Source organism: Plecotus auritus, assembly GCF_963455305.1.
Source record: "Plecotus auritus genome assembly, chromosome: 8".
NCBI lineage: Eukaryota > Metazoa > Chordata > Mammalia > Chiroptera > Vespertilionidae > Plecotus > Plecotus auritus.
This window is the reverse complement of record NC_137782.1, coordinates 144,531,117-144,558,512: the sequence shown is the minus strand read 5'-3', so window position 1 is coordinate 144,558,512 and position 27,396 is coordinate 144,531,117. Positions and strand designations below refer to the sequence as shown.

General features: G+C 37.2%; 1 protein-coding gene across 2 annotated transcripts in view; it reads right to left on the bottom strand.

Moving 5' to 3' along the window:
* PSME4 (proteasome activator subunit 4) overlaps window positions 1-27,396 on the bottom strand; it is a gene marked incomplete at its 5' end in the record, with an annotated part of 88,906 nt that overhangs the window by 26,526 nt on the left and 34,984 nt on the right. For both annotated transcript variants that reach the window (XM_080684664.1, XM_080684665.1), the window contains 19 exons: window positions 681-776; window positions 919-981; window positions 2,985-3,083; window positions 3,177-3,232; window positions 3,460-3,516; window positions 4,364-4,419; window positions 12,581-12,676; window positions 13,677-13,834; window positions 14,410-14,625; window positions 15,261-15,328; window positions 16,279-16,348; window positions 16,566-16,664; window positions 20,921-21,071; window positions 21,356-21,420; window positions 22,859-22,948; window positions 23,689-23,875; window positions 24,986-25,251; window positions 25,840-25,932; window positions 27,022-27,144. In XM_080684664.1, coding sequence (XP_080540790.1) covers window positions 681-776; window positions 919-981; window positions 2,985-3,083; window positions 3,177-3,232; window positions 3,460-3,516; window positions 4,364-4,419; window positions 12,581-12,676; window positions 13,677-13,834; window positions 14,410-14,625; window positions 15,261-15,328; window positions 16,279-16,348; window positions 16,566-16,664; window positions 20,921-21,071; window positions 21,356-21,420; window positions 22,859-22,948; window positions 23,689-23,875; window positions 24,986-25,251; window positions 25,840-25,932; window positions 27,022-27,144 — 2,109 coding nt within the window. The remainder of the gene's footprint in view (window positions 1-680; window positions 777-918; window positions 982-2,984; window positions 3,084-3,176; window positions 3,233-3,459; window positions 3,517-4,363; window positions 4,420-12,580; window positions 12,677-13,676; window positions 13,835-14,409; window positions 14,626-15,260; window positions 15,329-16,278; window positions 16,349-16,565; window positions 16,665-20,920; window positions 21,072-21,355; window positions 21,421-22,858; window positions 22,949-23,688; window positions 23,876-24,985; window positions 25,252-25,839; window positions 25,933-27,021; window positions 27,145-27,396) is intronic.

Sequence of the window (27,396 nt, the reverse complement as noted above, 5' to 3'; positions counted from 1 at the left end):
AGTAACATAATCAGCAGAATATTAAACTTCTTTATTCCGAGTTACTCTTGATGAAAAGTCTGATTTTCTCTAAAACACAGAACTTAACATTTTCAATACATATGTTATCTCCACATATTTTATAACATAAGCAAAATATTCAGTGTAAATATAAAAACAACACACAGTACATATTCTAAACCCTTTCCAAGGTAAGTTTAGGTGAAATATCTGGGTTAGAGTCTAGTTTCCCAATTTATATTATTTTATAAATACAGAATAATTAGCTGTACATGAATCTTTTACTTTTTTCAGTTTTCCATGATTAGAGATAATCTCTTGGTCCCATACTACCTTAAAGGATAGACCCCATAATTCACATGGTAGCAGCTTTCTAAAATCCAAACATAGCACCTAGGAGGGATTACATGGCCTTTATGATGTGATTTAATTAAGTGGTAGCAACATTACACTAGCACTATCCATCAACCTCAATTAATTTTTTTTAATTGGAGAAGCAATTACGCACAGCAAAAATAATTATTTTTAAAAGACTAGCAAAATTAGCATGAATATATTTACAATTTGAAAGATGTTCTCTATGTCAATAAATTTAAACTCCCTGGTTAAAATAGGGATATTTAGATTGCATGTAATAAAATGGGAGAGTGGGGGAGAGTGGTGTTTAGACTAGGCCTTACCTGACTGTATGAACTTGTAGATAAACGAAGAAGATCTCTGATCATATCTTGATGTACCTTTTTGTACTCACAACCTTCAACAGTTAGTGTTCGTAGCTACAAAAAGAAATCAATGTAAATCAAATCTCAAAAGTTTGTACTAAAAGCTCATTTAATTATGAAGTAACACAAATAATTAAATATTCATCTGGAAAACTGTCATTTAAAAAAGTCATCTTGATTTTAAAAAGGTATTTACCTCATGCTGCAACATTACTCTGTCAATCAACAGTGCTCTGATATGTCGTTTTTTCCCATGGAGCTGAAAGAAAAAGTAAAAAACACTTCAACATTTTCTCTAAATGACCACAACAGTGGATTGTCCTGAAATCCTTAATGAAAAAGGAGTTCAAAGAAGGTCATGGCAGGCTGGTGAGTAGTGGAGGTAATTCATTTATTCTAAAGCCATCAGGTTTATTTTAAAATGTACTATTTCAATCAATTTTATGTATAACAATAGGAATATTCCCTTTAAATGGCTCATCCAACACCCCATTTTTCTGATAATTTATGAATAGATCCATGCATGGGAAAGCAATGGAGCTGGTTCTTATTCGGTCAAAGTATACAAACAGCCTATAAAGAAAACTTCTGGACTCAGTTACATTTTTAAGAGACTCCCTAGGTAACTGTGTGTTTACTACAGAATATAATATATTTAATTTTTCTGAAAATTATCATTTAAGCTCTCCCTCACCCCCAATCTTCTACCCAGTCACATTGGTCATCAAGTCCCCACAATTCCTTCTTTTTCAAAACACTTTATCTCCATCTTCACGCCAGTGACCAGATTCAGGGTATTTCTCCATCTGGGCTAGTAAAACACTTTAACCACCCTCCCTATTTCCAGTCTCATTCCTCTACTGCTTATTTTTCACAGTGGTAACAGAGCTTTTCAAAATTCATTAAATTAAATATTGCTGTTTCTAATATTCAAGCCCGATCTAGTTAAAAATCTTTAATGACACCCCTGAATATAAAACTGAAGCACTTTCTGGGGAAACATTATAAATGACCTGGTGTAACACCTACAACTCTTCCCAACAGCCAGTTTCCTAAAGCAAGCCATGCTTGTAACATCTCCCTGCCCGTTTATATACTACTAGAGGCCCAGTGCACAAAATTCATGGAAGGAGGGGGGTGCGAGTCCCTCAGCCTGGCCTGCACCCTCTCCAATCTGGGGCCCCTCGGGGGATGTCCAACTGCCTCTTGCAATCTGGAACCACTGGCTCCTAACCGCATGCCCGCCTGCCTGCCTGCCTGCCTGATCGCCCTTAACCACCTCTGCCTGCCTGCCTGATCGCCCCTAACTGCTCCCCTGCTGGCCTGATCGCCTCTAACCGCCTCTGCCTTGCCCCACACCTGGGACCCAGGATTCCCTCCTCTGGCCGGTCCCAGGCACCCGGGACCCGGGCTTCCCTCCCTCTGGCTGGCTGCAGGCACCCAGGACCCGGACCGGCTTTGCAGGGGCTGGCTGCAGCCGCAGGTGCCCGGGACCATGGGGCGGGCGGCTTGTCCCTCTCCTGGGCTGCAGGTGCAGGCGCAGCCACTGGCGACCGGGACCACGGGGTGTGAGGCTTGTCCCTTTTCCGGGCCGCAGCCTGGCCAGTCCCCATTCCTCTCTTGCGAGCTCATTTGTGCCTGGCTGGTCCCCCCATTCCTTTCTCCCCAGTGTTGAGTGTCTGAGCCATTACGGCATGGCGACCACTTGCATATTAGCTCTTTATTATATAGGATTCCTTCTGTCTAGCACTTCTTACCTAAATAAGAAGCTAACACAACCTTTTTAGACTCAATTTAAATAAAAGTCTCCTATAAAGAAAACTGCCAAGAACATCAAATGGCTAACTTAAGTATTCTTTCTTCCATGCTCTGAGAGAAACTTGTACTGACTTTTCCTGAAGCATAAATACAACATGAGATATATTTTTCTCTGATCTATACAAAGTGCCTTTGGACAATTCCTATCTTTTACTCAGTACTTCAGTATTTTACAAGGCAGTTTCAATGCCATTGCCAAGTTACCACGCTCCAAATTCCCACTGAGAGTTCAGAGACTGTGGAAATAGACTGAAGAGCTTGTTCCAAAAAAATACATTTTTTCCTAGGATCCTTTTGATTATATCATGGTATCATATTTGAAAATCTACTATTTTTACTTTGTCAACTTTCTCTCTATGCCTAATAATCACTAAATCAGGTGATTATATCAATATTACACATCTTTAAAAATATTATTTCAGAGTTGTAGGGAAAAATACTGACCCGATTTTCCATTGATTTCTTTACTAGGTTAAAGCTTTTCCAACGCGAGTCAAATTCATGCTTGTGAGATCCTTGGAATTGCAAAAGGTCTCCTATAATCTGTGTCAAAGAATTTCAAATTTTATATTTATAAGTCATTACATCAAACTCGGTCATATTAATAATTATGAAACTATTAAATGACAATTGTACCTTTATGATAAGAAACAAGGACTTGGTATCATCTTCTGAATTATTAAGTATGTGGTCTATAAAAGGAGACGAAATCAGATTTTGGTTAAAATATTGGTTAAAATTTTGAATTACTACAGTACTCCTAATATATTAGTTAAAAGTCTATTAAAGGAAAAAAACACCGCCTGATATTCTCACCAGTGAGAATGAAAAATGTTAAATAAAAGCACATATGCTATAGAATTAAATTCCTAAATATTTATTAGTAAAAAAGAAAAAAAAAAAGCATATATGTACTTACTAAGAAGTTTCCTTATGACCCTAGCGATTGCTTCTCGGTGGTTCTCTCTGGATAGATCTGTTTTAGAAAAATGAGAAGGTATTTTAGAGACACTGAAATGCTCCCATACTGTTGAAGTTTACATCAACTGTTTGTTTAAAGAAGAGATAATGAATCCAGGAGAAAATAAACAAGTGATTCTGCCTTTATAATAGTTGGATTAATGACTAGGCATGATATAAAATAACCTTCACATTTACAATAACCTGCTTATAAAACTTGTTTAGATAGGCAAGGAAGAGGGAGGAAAAAACCCATCTTTGCCAATATTTCAAAGACTCTATTCACTAACTAGAGACCATAAATGCAAAGGATTCTCTAATTAGTTATGGGTGACCCAAATCAAACAAGTTAAAATTACTCTAGCAATTAATGTATGCAACTAACTCCAGCGTTAATCCAGCAATAAGGAAGTGTGTCAAATTTCTACCAATGTTAGATTCAGAACATTAAGTGAACAAAATAAAATGTTTTGCATAAATATTTATATAAAATTTAACTATGGTTGAAAATAGAGAGATAGTCAGACTATGTAAAGGTTATAATATTCTCATTCCTATCAAGTATATCAGTTCTAAAACAATTCTAAATATAAACGAATATTACAGTATATGAAAGTCTGCTTCTGCAAATATCCAAATATTTATTGACCCAAATTTCTATCTTATATTAGCTTATCCTTATATAATATTTTTCTAGTTTCTCCAGAAAAAGCAAATATAACTATTGTGTAATTAATATTCATTTTTATGTATAAAAAGGAGCCTAGGAAAATTACAACTACAAAATTATTCCATTTTAACCCTTGTAGAAAAATTGACAAAAAATAGACTATGCAGATTTACTCAGATTAGAATTCACATACCATATTCAAGTCCAGTATACAACTTTGTCTCTTCCAAGGACACCATACTTGGTACCCTGTATAAAAACAAGAGTGCTTGTATTTATTAATAATACCAATAAGAAGGGTTAAAGAGAAAAATGTCATTGCTAAAATGTTTAAATCAAAACAAAGATGGTGATGCTCTTTTAACAAACACAGATTTCCCATCTTCCGTACTTCTTTATTCTATCCTTCTGAGGATTGGTGCTATCTGTTTCATCAGTAAGGACAATAGCATTCATCTTAAAAGAAAATGTTAATTACATTTAATGACTTTAGGGGGGAATTCACTGCCCAAATGAGTGTTGTATTGATAGTCTATAGTCAAGTGTAAAAGCTTAAGTCTGATGATAAACATTTATACATTTATACAAAGGGGAGTCAGATTTGTAATAGCATAGTAAGGGTTAAAAGTAGTCACCAAAAACCCACAATCAAATTTTATTGTAGAATATATAGCAGACAAGCTTCTTTAGACAATCATTACCCTTCCTCTTAAAACCAGCCAAACTGATTTCTCCTACCAATCTGCAGAAAAATGCCACTACTTCAGAAGATGTTCAGAGGTAAAAAACACTGCATTTCCTAGTTAAAGATCTGTCACAAAGAAACATGTTACTGGAACAAACTGAGCTGGTTAAATCTATTAAATGAAAAGTCACTTTTTAGGTATGTAAGAACAGGTATTGGAAAATACAAACTTTTATAACTGCAATCTAAATTTTCTACGTTAAAAATACTTTAATTTTCAACATTTTATATCAAAATATGAGACTGAATTCAATAACTTTTTACAAACAAAAAGATATTACTTTCTAAGAGGAGAAACACAGGCACAAATGCCAAGAAAACGGGATAAGCATATCTAATACAGGGCTAAGTAGTAACAAACATAAATTTTACAGTTATTAATCATCACTCATGAATTACACAGCCTTGTAATGAAGAAAACACTTTAAAATCAACACACTGCATCTCTAGTGTATTTTTATAAGTTGAATTAAGTTATCTTTACCTTAATATTTCAGAGTTTTAAATTCTGGGATTTATCTAAATAGTAATAACATCAAGATTACTAAAATGCCAATTATAAGTATGTCCCTCCCCATCATCTAGTGCCTAGGATGAAAACAGAATCATCACAAGATTCAAAACCAAGCCTACAGAGTATAAACAAAGAATGGTAATGGGTTATACTATAAAATGCTAATTTGCTTCTCAGAGATTTTCAAGTTCAAATTCTAATTCTTAAAATCTGGTTTTCAGCACTAGCTTGTTTGGCTCAGTGGATAGAGTGTCAGCCTACGGACTGAAGGGCCCCGGGGTTCAATTCCAGTCAAGGGCACATGCCCAGGGTTACAGGCTCAATTCCCAGTAGGGGATGTGCAGGAGGCAGCCAATCAATAATTCTCTCTCATCATTGATGTTTCTGTCTCTATCTCTCTGTCCCTCTCCCTTCCTCTTTGAAATCAATAAAAAATATATTTTTAAAAAATCTGGTTTTCATTGTTTAAAGTTTGGAAACTTGAGCATTCTGTAAAATTGTGTAGGATTGAAAAATAGATATGTACCCAGAATTTAGTTAGTAAAAATAAAATCAGCCGAAACCGGTTTGGCTCAGTGGATAGAGCGTCAGCCTGCGGACTGAAAGGTCCTGGGTTCGATTCCGGTCAAGGGCATGTACCTTGGTTGCGGGCACATCCTCAGTGGGAGGTGTGCAGGAGGCAGCTGATTGATGTTTCTCTCTCATCGATGTTTCTAGCTCTCTATCCCTCTCCCTTCCTCTCTGTGAAATATCAATAAAATATATTTTAAAAAAATAAATAAATGAAAATAATCTTTAAAAAATAAAATAAAATAAAATAAAATCAGATTCCTTTACAATGAATGTAAAAGGGAGTCCATGTCTACTGAAATTAGATTTCACTGGCAAAAAGAAAAAGGCTGTGCTTAAGCAGTAACAAGCAAAAAGCATTAAGACTGTTACCACCCTCGCCTGACCTCCCCTGGAAAGAGGATGGGGAGGTGCTTGTCTATGAGCTGTCACTTGAGAGGATGTCTCCTCACTGCTGCTATAAATATAAGTAGTTTACTAAAGTAGGAATACAATTGTACCTTACCCAGTCCATACCTAGTACCAAATAATATTGAACCAAGCATACATTTTAATTATTACAAAATTAGTCTTACAAGTAACATAAAAAACAACCTCTACAGCAAACCTCGGAACAATTTTTACTATATCCAAAGGGATGGGGGAAGAACCTCTCAAACAAATGGAAAAAACCCCACACCCTATTAATTGGTAATTTGAAATGGTTTTTTTGTATGCATTTATGATCCTAGTAATCAATTACACTGTAATCACTTTTAAAACAAGTCTCAACTACAAGCCCTGATACCAATTTTTAAAACCCATGTGTTACTCTATAGTTTCCCTATTAAAAATTTTGAAGAAAGATGATCAGTTTTTATAATTACTTTAAAATATCAGCCTGCATGGGATTGTAAACTATAGTATTAAGTAACACATTTAAATAAAAATTACTTAGGCTTTTATTTTTAAAATCTAAATTAAAATACATCTACAAAACTCAAATGTAGAGAAGGCATCTGGTTAGACATATATTTCGGTTTTGTTTATTCTTATCCATCACTAATTCCTCTTAGGCTTATTTATCTAAGATTCAGCTTAAACTGATCTCTTCTTATCTAATAAGTTTATTGAACTCCATTTGGGTTGACATGTTTTACAGTAAATGTTTCTCTGCAAGTGTAAAAATGTATTTATATCAATTTATTTCTTCTGATCTTTAAAAGAATAATTTTCTAAAAGAAATCTCTAGTCATGACCTATTTATCTCTTGTGGCCACTTTATAAGTCATGTGCAGCCATACTCTGTTACTTAACACTGCTCTTGTAACTTTTAGTTATGAACACAATCTTAGCTGAATAAAGTACTGTCAACTTATAGATATGTGTTCTGATTAAAGCCATAGTAGCAATATATATAATTTAAATCAAATACCATCACTTTCCCACCCCAAGTGAAATTCATTCTACTCACATTCACTGTTTCATTTTACAAGGAGTATTTTGACACAGAACTAAATAAAATTCTGACAAGTAATTTCAACACAACATATTATAAATAATACCATCTATAAATAATAAAGTTAAATCAACTAAATAGTACCAGGCCATCTAATTTATAACAAGATTCAATATGTGTGCCACCGGACGGAGGTGGGAGGAGGGGATGGGACCTGTAAGTTTCCACAACTATGTGATTTATACCACTAGATGGCAATCTTCTTTAGATTTGATCAGAGTAGAACTGAAAACAATCACTGGAGGAAAAAGATGGTGAAAAGGGAAGCAGTGACTAATAACATAAAAGCAAAATATACAAATCAAATATGCAAATGAAAGCTAGGTTAGCTGTCGTAACACAACCGCAAACAGTAATAACTCTTCCTGTCTATAAGTGAAAGAACAAGCTACCCTTTCCAACAATCACTCCCCTCCCAAATGAAAACAATCCTAAAGATATAAAACCAAGCCACTAGATATTTATTCCAGCCAAGATTATGAAGTGTTTCACAAGAGACAATTAGCCTATTTCTGTGTTCTGTTATGCAATTCAATCCTAGGCATCAATAATAGCAATAGACACAAATGAAAAGCTAGCTCTTCCTCTACCATGTGCATAACAGGTTGCTAAGTAAAGAAAGAGAAATCTTACACAGTGCTAGGTTGAAAATTTATGCTGAGCATAAGAACTATTTTCATGTCTGACACATAAGCTTTTAAAAAATCAAAGAAAACAGTCAGAAGGTGAAATAAGGAGAAAACAGGATTACTCACCGTGGAGTAGTAACTGTTTCCTTTTCTGTGTGCGGCTCCCCCAGCAGAGCTGGGTAGTTCCCTGGAGGTGCCAAGAGAGGTTAGCTAGCCCTGCCCCTCATCGCATAACAACACATCCTTTCACATATTAATGAAATGGTCTCAACTCTTAGACCTTAAGTATGAATTTTTCTTGAGTGAAAAGTTAGTAAAAGCTGAGATCTTAAGAATGATCTAACTAAGAATGACTTACAGATCTACCAGAGAAAAGGGGGAACAAAGTAAAGAAGAAATACTGGAGATGAAAAATGATGACTCCTCTACCTTGAGTAACCCTGCTTTTACAGATGTTATTAGTTTTTTACTATCTGTGATAGAGCTGGTTAGACCTAAAAGATTATGAGTGGACTGCAAAAGGAGAAATTAATGATGATTTGAGGATTAAAGGCAAGTGTCCAAAATTCCTGTGACCCTGCAAAGACATACTCCAACTTCCACATCTATAAAGGTAGAACTATGAGTATAAACTATATCACAAATATTTCTATTAAATCATCAACTAAAGGTTCCAAGGGCGAAATAAAGAGGTTCCAATGTAAGAGTAATTCAGCAGATTTAGTATAATAAAACTGCTAAAAATTAAAATTGTACTAAACTAAAAAATGTATCCTTTAATTACCCTCAAGGAACCGTAATTTACCCATCATTTGAAACAGTAAAATGTATAGTATATACAAGATATTTAGTGACCCCCTACACTGCTAAAGACCAAAAATTACAATGCAGATACATTAGGTATATCATTTATTTTATACTTATTAAGATAATCAACTTATCTAAGTAGTTTATTTTTTGTCAGTCTCTAATCACTTAGCATAGTTCATATATTTAGTAGCCATTCCCCTGAACAATAGGATTTTTAAGATCATCCCATATGCTCTATTAGAAACTAGGTTAGATTTTCTTACAGAAAAACTCAGAACTAAGTTTTTCACTACTTTTCAATTTTCCAGAAGACAAATACTACTAATACATGCGCAAGGCAAACTTAATAATGAGTGGTTTGACCAATCAATCAATCAATAAAGCAGTTAGAATATTTTAACTAATTGAAATTTATATAAGAAAAAGAAAAGCGTAAGTTGAAATTTTAAAAAATTGAGTTGCTATGTGCTTCCAAAAACTGCTTGAGTATTTTGAAAAATGCATACTGTCCCATAATACAAAGGCAAAATTATTTGTTATTAACATCGGTAAAATGTTAGCACCTTAGGCATTACACTAAAGCATCTGTCACATTTATGCCTTTCCTTTTCTCCATGACCTGATACATTTTACTCTATTTCCCATAGAGCAACTACTTTCCTATTGTTGTTTTTATGTACTAGTTTCAAATTGATGTGCTGTTGATAATTTGAGAGTTGTGCAACAGATATTCTTTCTTCACACCAGGCAGTGTGATTTAATATCACAGAACAATGGCACCATCAACTGAAATTACTTAGTGTTTGCAAATCAATGTACATTTATAAGATTTTTAACAACTGACTTATTAAAAAAGCATTTCAGAAATTAAAAAAGCTAACTTTATGATACTTTGGTGAGAACGAATTTACCATCAGCCAAAAAAAGCCAAAATGTTATATAAAGAAAAGAAATATTACCAAAACAAATTAATATTTCAGATAAAGATGATACCAGTTAAGAAATTGGTTTTAAAGGGAAGGATTCTGTTAAGAATGAGTTAAAGGCCCAGGGAAGACTATACAAACTCTGTGTTTTGGCAATTCAACGGCTAGCTAAGGGCTGTTCATTCATTTTTAATTCAACTTCATTTAATCATTATCCTGCATAGATGTATGTAACTATAAAGAATCCTAAAAATGTGTTTTATTCAATAACTAAAATGATTGACTTTTTCATCATTTCATATTTTATTTCGTTATGTATTACTAAATATACAGGGGGTGGGCAAAAGTAGTTTTATAGTTGTTAGTATGGGAAACAGCTTTCTTGTATTATTATTTATTATTGTATTTTTCATACCAACAACTGTAACCCGCTTTTGCCCACCCCTGTATACAAGAAAACATTTTATATGTATACGTTTAAATATATTTAAAAATCTAATAATTGTGTATTTATATTAAATAATTTTTATTACTTCATTATATTACATTTTCACACTAAAAGTGAAAAGTCAAAAACAAAACATCTCCATTTAAATGATCTTTCTTCTTCAGCTTTTCTGGAAAAAAATCTATAAAGGATACTCAGGATCAATTTTATAGTTTATAGTGAATAGTAATGCAGGCTAACAAATTATTTAGTTATAGTCCATGGCATTCATAACATTTTTATAACATGGTATTCTTTTCCTTATTGAAAATGCATTTCATTACATATAAACCTAATTGGTGTATAATAGCAAAATATATGGCAATTTTGTCTGGATGCACATTTATTTCAAAAGATAAATTCTTGCCCAGCAGGTGTTCTCAGTGGTTAGCGTCAGCCTATGAACCAGGAGGTCATGGTTCAATTCCTGGTCAGGGCACATGCCCGGGTTGCAGGCTCAATCCCCAGTTGGGAGGCGTGTAGGAGGCAGCCGATCAATGATTATCTCGCATCATTGATGTTTCTCTCTCTCTCCCCCCTCCCTTCCTTTCTGAAATCAATAAAAATATATATGCATATATATACACAAAAAAGATAAATTATTTGTGTCAATTCCCTATTATAGTGCACATGGCATAATATGGCTACATGATGATAGGAACTTCCATAACAAAAACCCTCCAAGCCTCCTTAGTTGACCCTTCAAGAAGTACATCTAAATAATCACTCCACTAAAATTCCTCTCATCATATACATAGATTATACATGCTTTTGCTCTTAGATAAATTTTTGGATTACATGAGGACACTTCTCATTGTCAACAAGTTCAAGCACAGCTAAATTTACTAATGTAATAAACTCATTATATATTAAATAAAAATTTTACTGTATTATACACTGTTAAAATCTTCAGGAAAATAAAAACCGTTGATTTTAATTTTACATCTCATTTAAAATTATTGCTTAAAATCAATCTCTTGTGCTCCGCCAGGTATTCCCAAGCACCAAACGGGCTGCCAGGTTCCATTCCCAGTCAGGGACCATAACTAGGTTGTGGGTTTGAACCCTGGTGGGGATGTTTATGGGAGGCAACCATCTCTGCTTTTCTCTCTCTCACATCAATGAACATATCCTCAGGTGAGAATTTAAAAAATAATTTAAAAATCAATCTCTCATAATAAAAATTAATTTGGTAATACTGCTCTGATATCAAACTATAAAACTAATGAAAAACAAAGGTTCTTTAAAAGAATTCAGCAAATTCCTAGGTAAACTGGAAACAGATTCCCTTACTTGAAATGGCCCCACTTCTCCCTCTTAAATCTAATGAGCAAGCTAACATTCAATGTCTAAAAACAGTTTTTAGATGGAAATAAATCGGAATTATGAAAAAGCATGATTCCAAACAATGATTATACAAAATATAGGAAGACAAGCAAGTCATATTTTAAAACAATTCCTTGAAGCTTTTTAATATTTTTGTTGTAAAATCCACAAATAATTCTCCTCTTCGTGTTTTTTGAGCAGGCAGGGATTACTTACTCATTTTTATGTGATTTTCATTAAGTTGTTCAGCAATGAGATGTTGATGTAGACAGAAAATGATCTAAGATGGTATACTGAAACTAGTGGCTATCTACTTATTACATGAGCTCAAGTTACATATTTGCTGATGTCCATTAAACTCAATTTTTCAACTTAAATGGTAGCACTAACAATAGACTAAATCAAGACACTCATTCAAAATAATAATACTCTGAAAAGCACTTAAATTTTTAAAAAAAGCAACTTGATAGATCTAAAAAGTTCAAAATCATAATGAATAACATTGGACAAATTTTTATTTTAAAAAACACCCGTTTTTTGCTACAAAATCTTTAATTAATGTTGACATCAGACAAAAAAAAGTATTTTTCTTTCCTTTTTAAAGCAAAGTATTTCTTAATTAACTTAGTAATCTAATAAATAAACTTAAATATCTCTAAATTAATATTTAAAACTCATGAACATTCAAAGTTATCCTGGCACCATATGAATATCAGAATAAGCCTTAAAGTTTACAGACCTAAGTTGTGCCTCAGGTATTTTTTGGCCTATCAATGACAAAAAGGTTAAAGTGATACAAACACCACCAATAATTATAAAACCAGGAAATCATTATGTGACTAAGTCTTAAAATATATACCAAATGGAAAAACAGCAAAATATATAAAGTAGTTATTTTTACTTACAAGTTAGCAACTGGCTCTCCTTTCAATGGAGGTAGGAGGTTTCCTGAGCCAATTAAACAGTTGTGCACTATAGTCAGACTCTGTAGAACATCATCTCTAGAAAAAATAAAAGGTATTTTCATATTTTACAAGACTCCAAATCCCTATTTAATAAAAAGCCAAGAATCTAGGGGGAAGTACAAAAACTTCATCAAGTGGGGATATACAAAATTAAGGGGGGAAAAATGGCAACCACCACAATCTACCCACTTAATAGTTCAAGGTAATTAAACAGATATTTACTGGTAATAAGATATGTGCTTATATTTAAGCAGGTTCTAAATAATCACAGGTAACAAAGACTGATTGTGCTTTTGTGAAACAATTCTGAATTTAATCACCTATTTACCTAAAGTTCACTACCACAAGAAAACAGTATTACATGAAATCTTCCAGCATATCTCATCTAAAAATAGACTAAACGTTCACTTCAAAAGGCAGTTTTGTGCAATAAACTATATAGTTGACATGAAGTCAATTATACTTCTTCCTCCAATCCCATTTCTACTGAATTTGCTATTGAAGTTTCCTGATATTTGACACACAGTAATTTTCCTACTATTATTTTAGGAACTGTCAAACATCCAAACTATAAAAGTCTAATGATTTCAAATAAGTTTCTTATTAAAGCCCATAGGAAAGGGGAAAAAAATTACCTCACAGAGATATTTCTCTTAAGTAATATTAACAGCAATAATGAATTACCGAGAAGAAACAAACTAATAAATCTAGGCTGAACCTAGAAAAGCAGGCATTAGTTTCAGAGGGGACATACCTACACATTTCTCAAAGATGCACACGTGAAACAGCTAAGTAAAAAGCACTAAAAACAAGCAAGGACAAAAACCATTTATGTTTAAATGTTATGACAAATTTTCTGTTACACAATGCTATATTAAATGGTTCCTAATTACACTCGTGTCGATGTTCAAAACTCACTGAAAATGAATACAGCAGACATCCATAGAGAGAAGGAAAGGCACAAAAAAAGATGTTTTTTAGTCTGAAACCATAAAAACTAACACCAATTAATTATTTAAAAAAACAAAAAACTAACCTAGACATTTCTAGTTCTCCATCCCCACACTGCTGGAGTTTGATGAGCTCAGGCTGAAGAAAAGAGTCCAACAGAAAGAAGGCAAACGCCACTTCATTGGAAGAAGGAACATGCCACTGGATTCCCAGATTCCAAAGGTCCCCCTGTTTACCCCAGTCCTAGAAAAGAACAGCATCTGTTCAGCCGGTTGAGAAGTTGAAAAAAGAACATATATACAGAATTGAAAATGTTAGGATATGTATCCAAACCTAAGGTAGTGAATAATGCACACAAAAATGGCATGACAACGTATTATCCCTTCATTATAACTCCTGAAAAGGTCTTCCTAAAGAGCCCCTCAAAGATTAGTTTAGTTATAAGAGTAACAGTGGACTTATGGGAGTCTACTGAGTTACCCGATAAAATCATATGGAATTATAGAGGTTAGATGTGGCATAACAAGTCATCTCACACAAAACAGAAAAGAAGAAAACTAGAGGAGCTCCAGCACTATATACTATGCTGCACACATTTAAAACATTCCAGGGAGTGCCAGGTGGAATGCTGCCTCACTCACAAATCACTTAAAAAGCCAATTAGATCTTCAAAATAAACAACCCAATAAGTTTTAATATAATCTACTTTTAAAATAAAGAAGTGACACCTTCATACACAAGGAAAAAAAAACCACTTTGAATTCCTTAGGAAAATAACCGAATATATCCTTGAATCCTAAATTATTAAAAATGCTTGCCTTGATAGGAAAGTATTCAGAGAGACGCCTGTCAAAGCCACCCGGCACACTGCAGTATTCTGTAGGGTAGATGAGTGTGGTAGAACGAAGAAGGTGATGCAAAAGGTTACAGGACAGAGTGTAACCCTGCTTACAGGTTAAATGTAGGGTTCTTTGGAGAATCTTTACAAGTTGCTCCCTATAAAGAAGCAACTTCTTCCCATCCACTCGAGTAATCTAAAAAAGAGAAAGATTTTTTAGCCCAAAGATATTTGGGGTAAAAGATTTAAGAATCAATAATTAATGCAAAGGTTAATGTTTGGCCATGAAAGAAGTCTTAAAAGCATTAACAGTGTTTTTCTTAAAATAATTCATTTTAGGCATTACTTTTTCATTATATTCTAACAATCTATTCTTTTTAAAGGTCAAACTCATTTTCTGAGTCCAGGCTCTCACGTGCCATGGCATAGTAACATCCATTCCAAAAGAGTCCCTCTCCTTTAAGAGATAATGGAATTTCTGTTCTTTGGTTCCTGAACTAACCCATAAAAAATGCTCAAGTCTGATTAATGGCCAAATTTAGAACATAGAGAAAAAAAGAATTCCCAAATCCAATAACCTTTTCAATTAATGAGTTACCTATATTAAAATTAATCAGTCAAAAGTCAATTAATACTGAACATAAGGTAATCAATAATTATACTCCTGATATTAGAAAGTGACATTATCTGACTTTCTGCCACTAAATCAAAAGAATACCTAAAACTTATGAGCTTTCATGGTTTAATATCAAACTTTCAAAAAAGAATAAATACTAAGAGCAAGTGAACATTTTCACAATTATATTTTTTTATTCCAAAGATTTACAATACCTCAGACAAAAGTTGAAGATTCCATAGTAACTCCTTGTCTAGCTCTTCCTCATTTAATACATCATCATCTAAAAAAGGCAAAATAGTACAAAGGGGAGGAAAAAAAAATCTATGTATGCAACTAAACGAATCATTTTTTTACATATTTACATTTAATATTTCCAACAGCTGAAAAAGTCTCTTTTAGGGAGACTTTTTCAATTCCTTCTTGCTCCAGAGGAGGTGGAAACTCACAATTCAGAAAATAAACACAGCAGCCAAATGTCTGACCATGCACATATCCTATCTAATAAAGAGGGAATATGCTAATTGCTGCCACGCCCTCAAAGATGGCAGCACCCACAGCCAATAAGGAAGGAATATGCTAATTGCTGCCACACCCTCAAAGATGGCAGCACCCACAGCCAATAAGGAGATAATATGCTAATTGTCTGTCACGCCCTAAAGATGGCGGCGCCCAGTCCCCTCAGCCCCGCGGGAGTGCCTGTCTCTGGAGTCCCCCAGTCCCTTCAGCCCCCCAGCCGCCCAGGGCCCACCTGAGGCACAGGTAAGCCTCGGATAGTGGCTGCTCAGCCGCCCAAGGCTGCCTGAGGCTCAGGTAACCAGGACTGGCTGAGGCTTGTGCTGCCGGCAGAGGTGTGATGGGGGTGTCACCTTCCCCCGATTGCCAGGTCGCCTCCCTTCCCTGAGGGCTCCTGGACTATGAGAGGAGGCAGGCTGGGCTGAGGGCCAACCCCCTCAGTCCATGAATTTTCATGCACCAGGCCTCTAGTCACAAAATAAATGGTATTTTTGTGGCAACTTTTAAATGGTTCTTGTATGAAAATATTAATTTAATAAAGTAAAATTCTAATCTACCTGTCAACAGGGTGATACCTTATTTTGAGCAATTTTCCCCAAAACTACAAAATTAAGATACTGCATAGCTTAAAGGATCTGTTTTTATCAACAGAATTCTAGAAACAGAATAAAATTTCATTTAAAATTGTAAATACAGAATGGTAACTATATGACTTACTCATTGTAAGCTGAGTTATAACACTGCAGCAGTGGGGAACAAATAGCTTCAAAGATTCCTCTGGGCAGCACTGAAAACATATGCATATAAATAAGTTTTTTGAAAGGTACAAATACTTAACAGTCACAAAGTATACACTAGCACTATATTCAGTGGCAAATAAGGGCTGTAAGCAGCTACTGAAAGGACTATGTATTTTAAGTAAAACAAACATATCTAAAAATTAGTCACATAAATCTGTTGGTTACTGATTCATTAATTCATCAGTCCAAAAAACCCAAACTCACCTTTACAGCAGCACGGCACATGTCTGCCACCATACGGCCTGCCACTCTTGTTTCAAATATATGTGAAATCGAAAAATTAAAAACCTTCTGAAGGGCCACCTTTAAGATAGGTAAAAACAGAAAATGTCTAATCAGAATTTTAAGCAAAATTAAACATAAAACATTTTTTAAATGATGCTCAGACTATATTAAATGTAACCAAGTATGAAATTTTTAGCCATCAGAATTTATAAGGATTTGCTTACTAATGTTACATTCATATCTACAAGCAATCTTTACACAAGACCCTAACATGAACAAAACAATTGAAGCACAAGATTTTATTTGCCACAGAAACACTTAACACAAAATTACAACTCTTGGAAGCAAATACAATTATCTTATTGGCTAGTCCAATGTAACACAATAAATTTTTTAGAATATCTAATACTTACATTTTGTCATTCTGACAACCACATCTATTTAATTTTACAATCAAGTCACAGGATTTCAATTGCTGAATGAAAAATTGAGCTCTCCACATGGATTAATAGTACTCAGTATTATAAACAACTCCCTTCAAAAGATTTCGATTAAATAAGAGATTATTTATGTTAATATGTTATGCTCCTATAATCTTAGTAAATAGTTCATGCAGCTGTAAGACAGGTTAGTTTTTAACCAGGATAAACAAATTGAACAGTGATAATTTCAGATGGAGAAGAAACAGAAATGGAAATAAAGTGTGGTTTTAAAGACCATACTGTACATAACAGGTACTAACCAATACTGAATTCATCCTAGTTTGCCAGATTTTTATATATGACTAGAGGCCTGGTGCATGGGTTTGTGCATATTGAAAGGAAATTCATTAGAAGGTGCCCGGTGGGGTGGGACTGGGCGAGACAGGCCAGACATGCCTTGGAGTCAACCTCCCTCAATCCCTCCCTGACTGGCTGCACCTGGGGCGGTGCCAGGGCTCCAAGGATGTCTGCGGAGTGAGTGGGGTCCCTCCGGAAGGTGGAGTCCCTTGGCCTGGCCTGCGAGGATTGGGCCAAAACCGGCAGTCTGACATCCCCCATGGGGTCCCAGAGTGCGAGAGAGCACTCTACAAAGTTGCTGTCGCTCAGCAGTTCCTGTGTTAAGCGTCTGTCCCCTGGTGGTCAATGTATGTCATAGCTACTGGTCAGTCGGCTGGTCACTCAGCCTTTTATATATAGACTAGTGGCCCGGTGCACGAAATTCGTGCACATTAAAAGGGGATTACTTAGAGGAAATAATTTAATATTGCTATTTGCCCTTTCTCTATAATAGAAGTGTTAGAGATGAAAGAAAATTAGTAAAATGTATATGAAAACCTTCCTACTGTTAAGAGTCTGGGGTGCACCATGGGACCCAGAGTCAAGTCCCCGCCCACCCACATGTGCCTCAAAATCATGTGAGACCCAGACCCAGCAGGCCTCTGCCCCCATTGGGATAGATCCAGATCTGGCCAGTCCCACCCTTGTCAAGCCCCACTGGGCAGGGGAAGTAGCCTCAGGTCCCCTGGCCTGGCGTCAGGACGGGGGGCGTGGCCTGAGGTCCCCCAGCCCAGACCAAGGCAGGGGGGCATGCCTTGAGGTGCCCCGTCAAGCCCCACCAGGTGGGGGACATGGCCTGAGATCCCCTGTCAAGCCGTGCTGGGTGGGGGGCATGGCCTGAGGTCCCCCATCAAGCCCCATCAGGCAGGGGGGGGGCGCAGGCTCAGGTCCCCCGGTCCGGCACTGGGAGGGGGGCATAGCCTCAGGTCCCCTGTCAAGCCCCCCTGGGCGGGGGTGCGGCCTGAGTTCCCCCGACCCAGCACTGGGAGGTGCACCTTGAGGTCCCCTGTCAAGCCCGCCAAGCAGGGGGGTGCAGCCTCAGGTCCTGTGGCCCAGTGCTGGGGTGGGGGGTGCAGCCTGAGGTCCCCCGGCCTGGATCCAGGGTGGGGGGTGCGGCCTGAAGTCCTCTGTCAAGCCCTGACAGGTGGGGGGTGCAGTCTGAGGTCCCCTGTCAAGCCCGGCCAGGCAGGGGGGCGCAGTCTCAGGTCCCCTGGCCAGGTCCTGGAGCGGGGGGGGGGGGGGGGGCGCGGGGCGGGGCCTGAGGTTCCCCAGCCTGGTGCTGGGGCGGGGGGTGGCATGAGTTCCCCCGACCCAGCACTGGGGGTGCACCTTGAGGTCCTCTGTCAAGCCTCACTGGGTGGGGGTCACGGCCTGAGGTCCCCTGTCAAGCCCAGCCAGGCAGGGGGGTGCAGCCTCAGGTCCCCTGGCCTGATGCTGGGGTGGGGGGAGGCACGGCCTGAGGTCCCCCGTCAAGACCCACTGAGCAGGGGGTGCGGTCTGAGGTCCCCCGGCCTGATGCCGGGGTGGGGGGCGTGTCCTGAAGTCCCCTATCAAGCCCCACCTGGTGGGGAGCACGGCCTGAGGTCCCCCAGCCTGGCGCTGGGGTAGGGGGAGCAGCCTCAGGTCCCCTAGCCCAGCACCAGGACGGGAAGTGCACCTTGAGGTCCCCTGTCAAGCCCCACCAGGCGGGGGGCATGGCCTCAGGTCCCCTGGCTGGCACCGGGGTGGGGGGCATGGCCTGAGGTCCCCCAGCCTGACACCAGGGCAGGGGGCAAGGCCTGAGGTCCCCTGTCAAGCCCTACAGGGGCGGGGGAGGGCGTAGCCCAGGGGTGGGCAAACTTTTTGACTCGAAGGCCACAATGGGTTCTTAAACTGGACCAGAGGGCCGGAACAAAAGCATGGATGGAGTGTTTGTGTGAACTAATATAAATTCAAAGTAAAGGAGCGAAGGGGAGAGCAAGAGAACCCTCTGCTCTTTCGGCTCCGCGGGCCGGAAAGAACAGCCGAACGGGCCGGATCCGGCCTGCGGGCCGTAGTTTGCCCAAGGCTGGCATAGCCTCAGGTCCCTGCTGATTGCTTGTTAAGGCTCCTTATGGGAACTTGGCTTCAGCTGTGGGTGCAGCCATCTTTGTGATGGAGTGATGGTCAATTAGCATATTCCCTGTTTATTAGATAGGATTTCTATCATGTTATAACAAAAACCATTTCCAAAACTATTCTCCTATATAGTATTTAATTGTAAACTTTAAAAACAGTTAATTCTTGTTATTTGTAGTAGTTATATTCTACATAGTTGCTGTGAACACAGAATTATCAAATACTAATTTGCTAGCTAGTAACATCATTGTGCCTAAGGGACACACAGGATCACGTTCCTACAAGGCTCTGTGTACACATTTTCATCAACTGAATTTTGTGTTACTGTGTTTGTTTAAAGACACCTTATTTAATATATACTCTTGATTCATAACATGGAACTAAAATCAGCAGCATAACTCATGCCTGAACAAAGCTCATCTAAAACATGCTATTTTCGCCCTAGCTGGTTTGGCTCAGTGGATAGAGTGTCAGCCTGTGGACTGAAAGGTCCCGGGTTCAATTCCAGTTGGGGGCATGAGCCCAGGTTGCGGGCTTGATCCCAATGTGGGGCGTGCAGGAGGCAGCCGATCGGTGATTCTCTCTCATCATTGATGTTTCCATCTCTCTCTCTCTCTCTCTCTCTCTCTCTCTCTCTCTCTCTCTCTCTCTCTCTCTCTCCCCCCTTTCCTCTCTGAAATCAATAAAAATATATTTAAAAAAAAATAATGAAACATGCTATTTTCTCCGTTAGATCCATGACAACTCTCTTACGCTTAGAATACTAGACAGTGCTTCAGCACTACTCTTGGGGGCCATTTAAAGCAGCAAAATCACAAAAATGTGAAACCCTGGAACTAGAGAGACACAAAAAGAACATGTTCACAGTTTGAGAGCTAAAGCAAAAAGGTAGGGTGTCACCTTATTTGACCTCAGCTGGAAACATGTGCAACTCAAATTTTTGCCACTGCAAGTGTTGACTTAGGGGTTATACAAATAATTCTAGCCAGTAGGTAAATGTACTAATATGGAGTATGAGTATTAGCTTTTTCAAATTTTAGCATGGAAAGGATAAACTGGCATTAATTTATACACTTTAAGTAGCTTAAGGTTCAATTTTTGGAGGGGGGAAAGTATTTAATCCTCACCTGAGGATATTTTCCCATTGATCTTTTAGAGAGAGTGGGAGAGGGAAAGACAGAGAGAAACATGGATGTGAGAGAAACACCTCAATTGGTTGCCTCCTGCATGTGCCCTGACCAGGGTGCAGGCTGGGAGGAGCCTGTAACCAAGGTATGTGCCCTTGACCAGAATGAAATCCGGGATCCTTTGGTCCGCAGGCCAATGCTCTATCCACTGAGCCAAACTGGCTAGGACACTTAAGGTTCAATTTTTAAAACATCAAATAAGATTACAACATTGGAATTTAATTTTTCTTACCATAAATATTTCTTTGGAACACTGTGTGAGGATTGTACTAAACGTAGAAGACAGACCTAATTCGACTAAACTCTCCAAGTGAGTCATTTTCTCAGTTTCTGTCTCTTCTCTTGTTTGCTCCAATGTGCTACTTTCGATAAGTCCAAAGCATCTACATAATGCAAAAATAGAAAGAAAAGTATAATTTTAGTAACCAAAAACCGGTTTAACATTTTTTTTGATGATCAGATAAACCTCTATTATTATGACTGTTCAAATGACAGCTACATAACTTGCACATGACTCACAAATCAACTGTCCTTTTATAACTTCAAAAGCACCACCTTGGGTAGTCGTGAAATAGCGGTTGCAATATAGAGAGAGACTAAAATTGCTGGGACAGAACAATCATTGTTTTGAATTCAGATAAAGGGTAGGTCTGGGGTACATGCTCACCTGTCCATAAACTGTAAGACAAAGTCCTCAAATTCAGCTGTGGCTGAACACAGTTCTCGTTCCACCTACAACATTCATGTGGAGAACAATTAAAAGTAGCTTTTTATTTTTCTTGTTTGAACTAACAAAACTCAAATATGGTCTACGAAATAGATATAACACTAAATTCTTATATTATATACTGTGAAATACAGCACCATTATCACATGTCAATTTAGAATAACTCAATCTACTACTTTCCAGGAACCAAAATAAGAATTAACATATTTTATAAGGACCAACCCAGAAGTCAAGCAGCCATTTTTATTATCAATTACGTTTTTCAAACTGTCACTATATATTCCTAGTCAGGGCACATGCCTGGGTTGCAGGCTCAATCCCCAGTAGGGGTGTGCAGGAGGCAACCAGTCAATGATTTCTCTCTCATCACTGATGTCAGTCTTTCTGTCTCTCTCTATGAAATCAATAAAAATATTAAAAAAAAATAAATAAAAGAACCAGACAGTGATAAAGAAAATTTCATTAGATGTTAATCTCAACAGATTTATTACTAACACTAGAGGCCCAAAGCATTTGTGCACTTGAGGGGGGGTGGGTAGGGTGGGGGAGAGGGCCCTTCAGCCCAGCCTGCACCTTCTCTAGTCAGGGACCCCTCAGGGGATGCCCACCTAGTGCTGCTGTGGAGGCAGGAAAGGCTCCCACCACCGCTGCTGCACTCGCCAGCAGTGAGCCCAGCTTCTGGCTGAGCAGCGCTCCCCCTGTGGAAGCGCACTGACCACCAGGGGGCAGCTCCTGCACTGAGCGTCTGCCCCCTGATGGTCAGTGCACATCATAGTGACCTGTCGTTCCGCGGTTTGGTAGATTTGCATATTAGCGTTTTATTATATAGGATAAGAAAATGGAAAAACAAAAACCACTATTTGCTTAACAAAACATTTAAAAAGTAAAAAAGGAATGGAAATACACCCCAGTCGGTTTGGCTCAGTGGATAAAGCATTGGCCTGTAAACTGAAAGGTCCCAGGTTCAATTCCGGTCAAGGGCACATGCCTGGGTTGTGGGCTGGATCCCCAGTGGGGGACTTGCAGGAGGCAGCCGATCCATGATTCTCTCTCATCATGGATGTTTCTCTCTCTCCCTCTTCCTTCCTCTCTAAAATCAATAAAAACATATTTTAAAAAAAAAGAAAGAAATGGAAATATACCCCTGGGTGTCAAAACAGCAGTGATGTCAAGGCCCTCTATTTATATCATTGAAGTCACAAGACAGTAATTTTAATTTGTTAGCACCTATCCAAAGTTGTTGTTCTTTTTTAAAAAAGATATTTTTATTGATTTCAGAGAGAGGAAGGGAAACAGACCTATGACCTCCTGGTTCATAGGTCAATGTTCAACCACTGAGCCACACCAGCCAGGCCCAAAGTTGCTTTTAAACTAGCAAATATTGCTATGCATATACAGTAAGAGTTAGAACTCAATTCCTTTGCAACCAGAAAGCATCCTTACCTCTGTGAGGTCATCTCTCTCCTGGAGTACAGATGAACAGTCTACTAAAGGCACCAGAGTGGAAAATGTTGCTATAAACTGGAATGTAATCTGGGAAAATGCAACAAATTTAACATTACTTACATAATTCTAGTTCAAAACACAAGCATATTGTATTCTACCCAAATAAATTATCTTCAGGGAATCCTACAATCTTTCTGAAAATATTTTACTTAGAATTGAACTTTTAAAGGTTCCTCAAAATGAACTAGCTGTTACTTTAGTAATGAAATCATACTACATTTATTTTCGCATAGCTATTTATTTAGGTTTAAGCATAAAGTTCTCCAACCTTCTGTCACTGAGAAGTTACCTTGCCTCCCTCCTAAAATGTAACCATAACTAAGAGTAAGCAGAAAATGCTGGTGCAGAAGCTAGAGGCCAGGGAAGAGGAGCAATGTCAGGACAGGTATGTACGGCCAGGATCTGGCAGTTTACACTTAGTAATGTGTATTCTGCCCCCTTTTCACCAGTGTAGATGAAGGTAAGTGCAAATGACCACATGCTTTTTAATGTCTCTGCTTAAGGAAAATAGTAAGTATATAATAAGCTTTAAAACATTAAATGATCATTAAATGAATATAGGTTACAGCAAGTTACTTATGAAGGAACACATTATACATATCAACTAACCATCCACGGACCTAAACCTGGGCATCTGTAGATATAATTCTGTTATCATGAACAAACTTTACATTGAACTATGTCCTAAGAGTATTTGAAAAAAATTAACAGGATGTCCACTTACGCAGTTATAACTTAGATACAAACAGAATCATAAATATGCTCACCATGCATTTACTAAAGTCATTTGGATCCACCCCAGGCAGCGCTCTCATCAACAGAGGTAGCATATGTGTTGGACCTTCAGGAAACCATTTGCCCCCTGATACCAAACTGCGGGCTACTCCAATTACACAGCTTAAAGTAGCTGTGAGCTGGTGAGGTTCTGTTAAAGTCTCTAGTGCAGGATATGTTCTACAGTTTGAAAACAGAATTTTAAAAAATTTCCATCACAGATAACCATACATGATACATTAAGTATAATAAATTCATAAACTGCATTTTGGCTTACAAGTTTGTAGCTAGCAAAATATTTTGAGAGAATATATGCTCTCAAAGGTTAACTGAATCACACAAATAAAGGTATATGTTTCCCCAATCTCCTGCCATCTTCCCACCTTTCTCCATGCAAATTCCAGTGAAAAGGAACATAAACTGGTAGATTCTGCATTATTTCAACCACCTTAATCCACTTCCACATTCGAATAGGAGTGTATCTAATCTAATGGTCAATGTTTATTAGAATTCAGGAATAACAAGCTACAAACTACTCTGCTCTTCCCACTAAGGACCTAGGATAAATCTGAGTTTTATGGAACTCAATCTGTTAGATCCTGCTGGGATCTAAAAACTGATCTTCTTCCACGTTTGACAAAGGTATGTAGAGAGAAATCATAAAGCTCAAGTTCAGGTAGCAGAGGAATAACAGAAAGCTGAAGTAACCCACTCTCAAAACAACTCAGAGTAGCACTGTCTTGGGAAGCACATCAGGCCTATATTGTGACAGTGATTCAGCTAATGGAGAACTATTTTGTTACTAGTTCAACACAAGAAACAAAATGAATGCAGTAAGGTCTACCCTGTGGAAACACACCTACGACTATACAACATATGAAAACAATAAAGACAATATAATTTTTTCTGTGTCACTGGTTCTAATAACAGAAATCCAAAACCACTTTTACTGCCATACTCTCAATACATTGTGAGACTCGCATTCTGATGAAAAAAATAGCCAGAGCTCAATTTATAAGCACTTGAGTAACTAAAATGTGCAAATAATATAAAATACTTATTTTATCCATGTCGTGTCAATTGAATTTTCTCTCAAATAAACCTTTATGAAGTCATAAATCATTAGGTTAAAATTCTTGCTTCTCCTCCAGGAACAGATATAAGCACACGATAGCAATAGCGACCCCGCAGAAAAGTAAAGCAAACAGAACAGAAGAGGAGAGGGAAGAGATAATCAGAATAACTGTAGCCACTGCTGAGGCTTCAACCGGCATGTAAAGCTACACTTACCTTTCCAGTACAGGGGGTATTACTAACTCAGGTCTCATGAGTGCAAGGTTCTGCAGAGCCTGGGCTGCTTCTAAACTACCAGTTTTGCTAAACATAGCCAAGAGGACAGGCTGAATAATGCATTGTACAAAGTCTGTAACATCTTGATCAGTAAGCTTATGGCTATCAGGCACAGGAGTTAACCAAGAAGGCTTCTTGTATCTTTCACGATGCAATCTTCGAACAACACTGTTTGGCAACCGCTGAAGTAGTTTCATTAACTTGTTCTGGGGATACAGAAGCAAAAAGTCCACGGTAGGTTCCATCTCACAGATAGACATTCATAGTTCCTCTGTACCCTCACAAATAAAGATTTTTTAAGATAACAGCTCTAATACTTTTATTACAAAGACCTGCAGAGTATATATAGACAGAATACTCTAACCAATTAAATATTGATAATGATCAATACAAATATATTTCAAATTTCTGCTTTAACTTCCAGCACCACGTTAACCTTCCATTACATGAAAAGCCATTTTAACAGAAAACTTAAAAAACAAAACAAAAAAAACACACACAAAGTGACAAACAAATAAAACTGAAAAGATCACTCCCTGCTTTGGTGGCATTTTTGTTACTATTTTGTTGCCAGAATGTAGCATTTTGTCACTAGTTATCACACCAGTATTACCTTAGTATACTTAGATATGTCCTATGAACTCAGTAACTTAATTTGAATGTAATCATTTACATATAGCCAAAGATGATATGAAGGACAGAAAACACAGTACAAGTTACCTAACATGTAATAGTTACATGTGGCCATATCTCAAAAAATTCCAAAACCTAGAGTGAAAAATGAACATACTCACCAGCCAGCGCCCATTATTTGAAGGATGGTAAAAAGATGTGATGCTGTTAAACAAACCAGTCAAGTGCTTTTGCACTAGTTTACTTGGTCCACCCTGTTCAGATATAAGAGTAAAAAGACCAGTAATCCCATTATACTCTGTGGTTTATATTCATCCTGATGACAAAAATCAATTCTACCTCTGAATAGGAGTGAAAAAACATTCCCCCATGAACTTCATACATAATTGATTCAAAACATTCTATTAAAAATAAGGGCAACTTACTGAAAACAAATTTAAAAATTGAAAAGATATTCTTTTTCAATTTAGGATAACAGTATCGTTTACTCTTGTGCAATCAAATAACTTCTATCATGAAGATTATCATCGTAGAATAATCAAGAGTGGTAAAATCAAGCATAAAAACATTCCTTAAATGGTTTAAGAAGTGAATTTCTCATTGCAGGAAATGAAGATGTAAGATTTACATAAATGCATTAACGTATCTTATTACTTCTAAATGTAAATGTTCAAATGATTAAACCTGTTATATGTGACCACATTTTGACTCAAAAAAATTCTTAATCTATTGTCAAAACAAACAAACCAAACCAAACAACAACATAAGTTAGAGGGAAGAGGTAAAAAGCTAGTATTCATCTTATCAAGTTGAACGGCCTTGGGGATAAAGGCCTGAAACCTCCTATCTGCCTCAAGGCGATCTTCTTTCAAGAAAAACCACAGACCTAAGGTAGAATGTCAGTTACATTAGGAGCCTGTCTCCCCACTGAAATGAAATCCACGTTCCTGTTCCCCACTCTAGAATGGACAACCACTAAGAAACCATAATTCCACAGCAAAATACCAACAAAAGTTTAAAAATTCTAACAATTATATCCACGTGCCTGTGACCTCAATTTGACTTTGAGAAAGTCCTTTTATCTATGAGTCTAGTTCCTGGCCTGTAAAACTGTTAGACATTCTGAATTTCTCAAAACTCTGAACTCAGATTCTATTTTTAGGGCCCATTGGTTACAGACATTAATAAATGGTACATTATGAATACATTCTGGGTCTGAAAATATCCAAGAATCAAGTGATCAACTAAGCCACTATATAGACGTATGTGAGTATATATATATTTTGTATGGTTAACACAAAATTTGGATGAACTACATAAAACAAATATAATGTATTACAAACCATCATAGCGGTGATCCATATTACAGCATGTCCTATATCATAAGCATTTGTTAAAAATCTTGGGACTAACACTTGACTACTTCCCACTGGGAGGTTCAAGCTTCTCAAAATTCTTGTGAATATCTTTAAGAAAAAGAGAGTTAAAAATAAATATGTACAGTTATTAAATAACTTCCCTTAAATAACTTAAATGTTGTATATTAGTGATATTGGATGTGGTCTCATTTGATCAGTTTTGAAGCAAATTACATACTGCTTAGAATTGTGCTTTATTCTTTAAAAATTATAGAAAATATCTACAACTTTTAAAAATGACACTCTGAGGTCACAGGCATGTGGACATAATACAGCTATATCCATGTACCCCAAAAAACA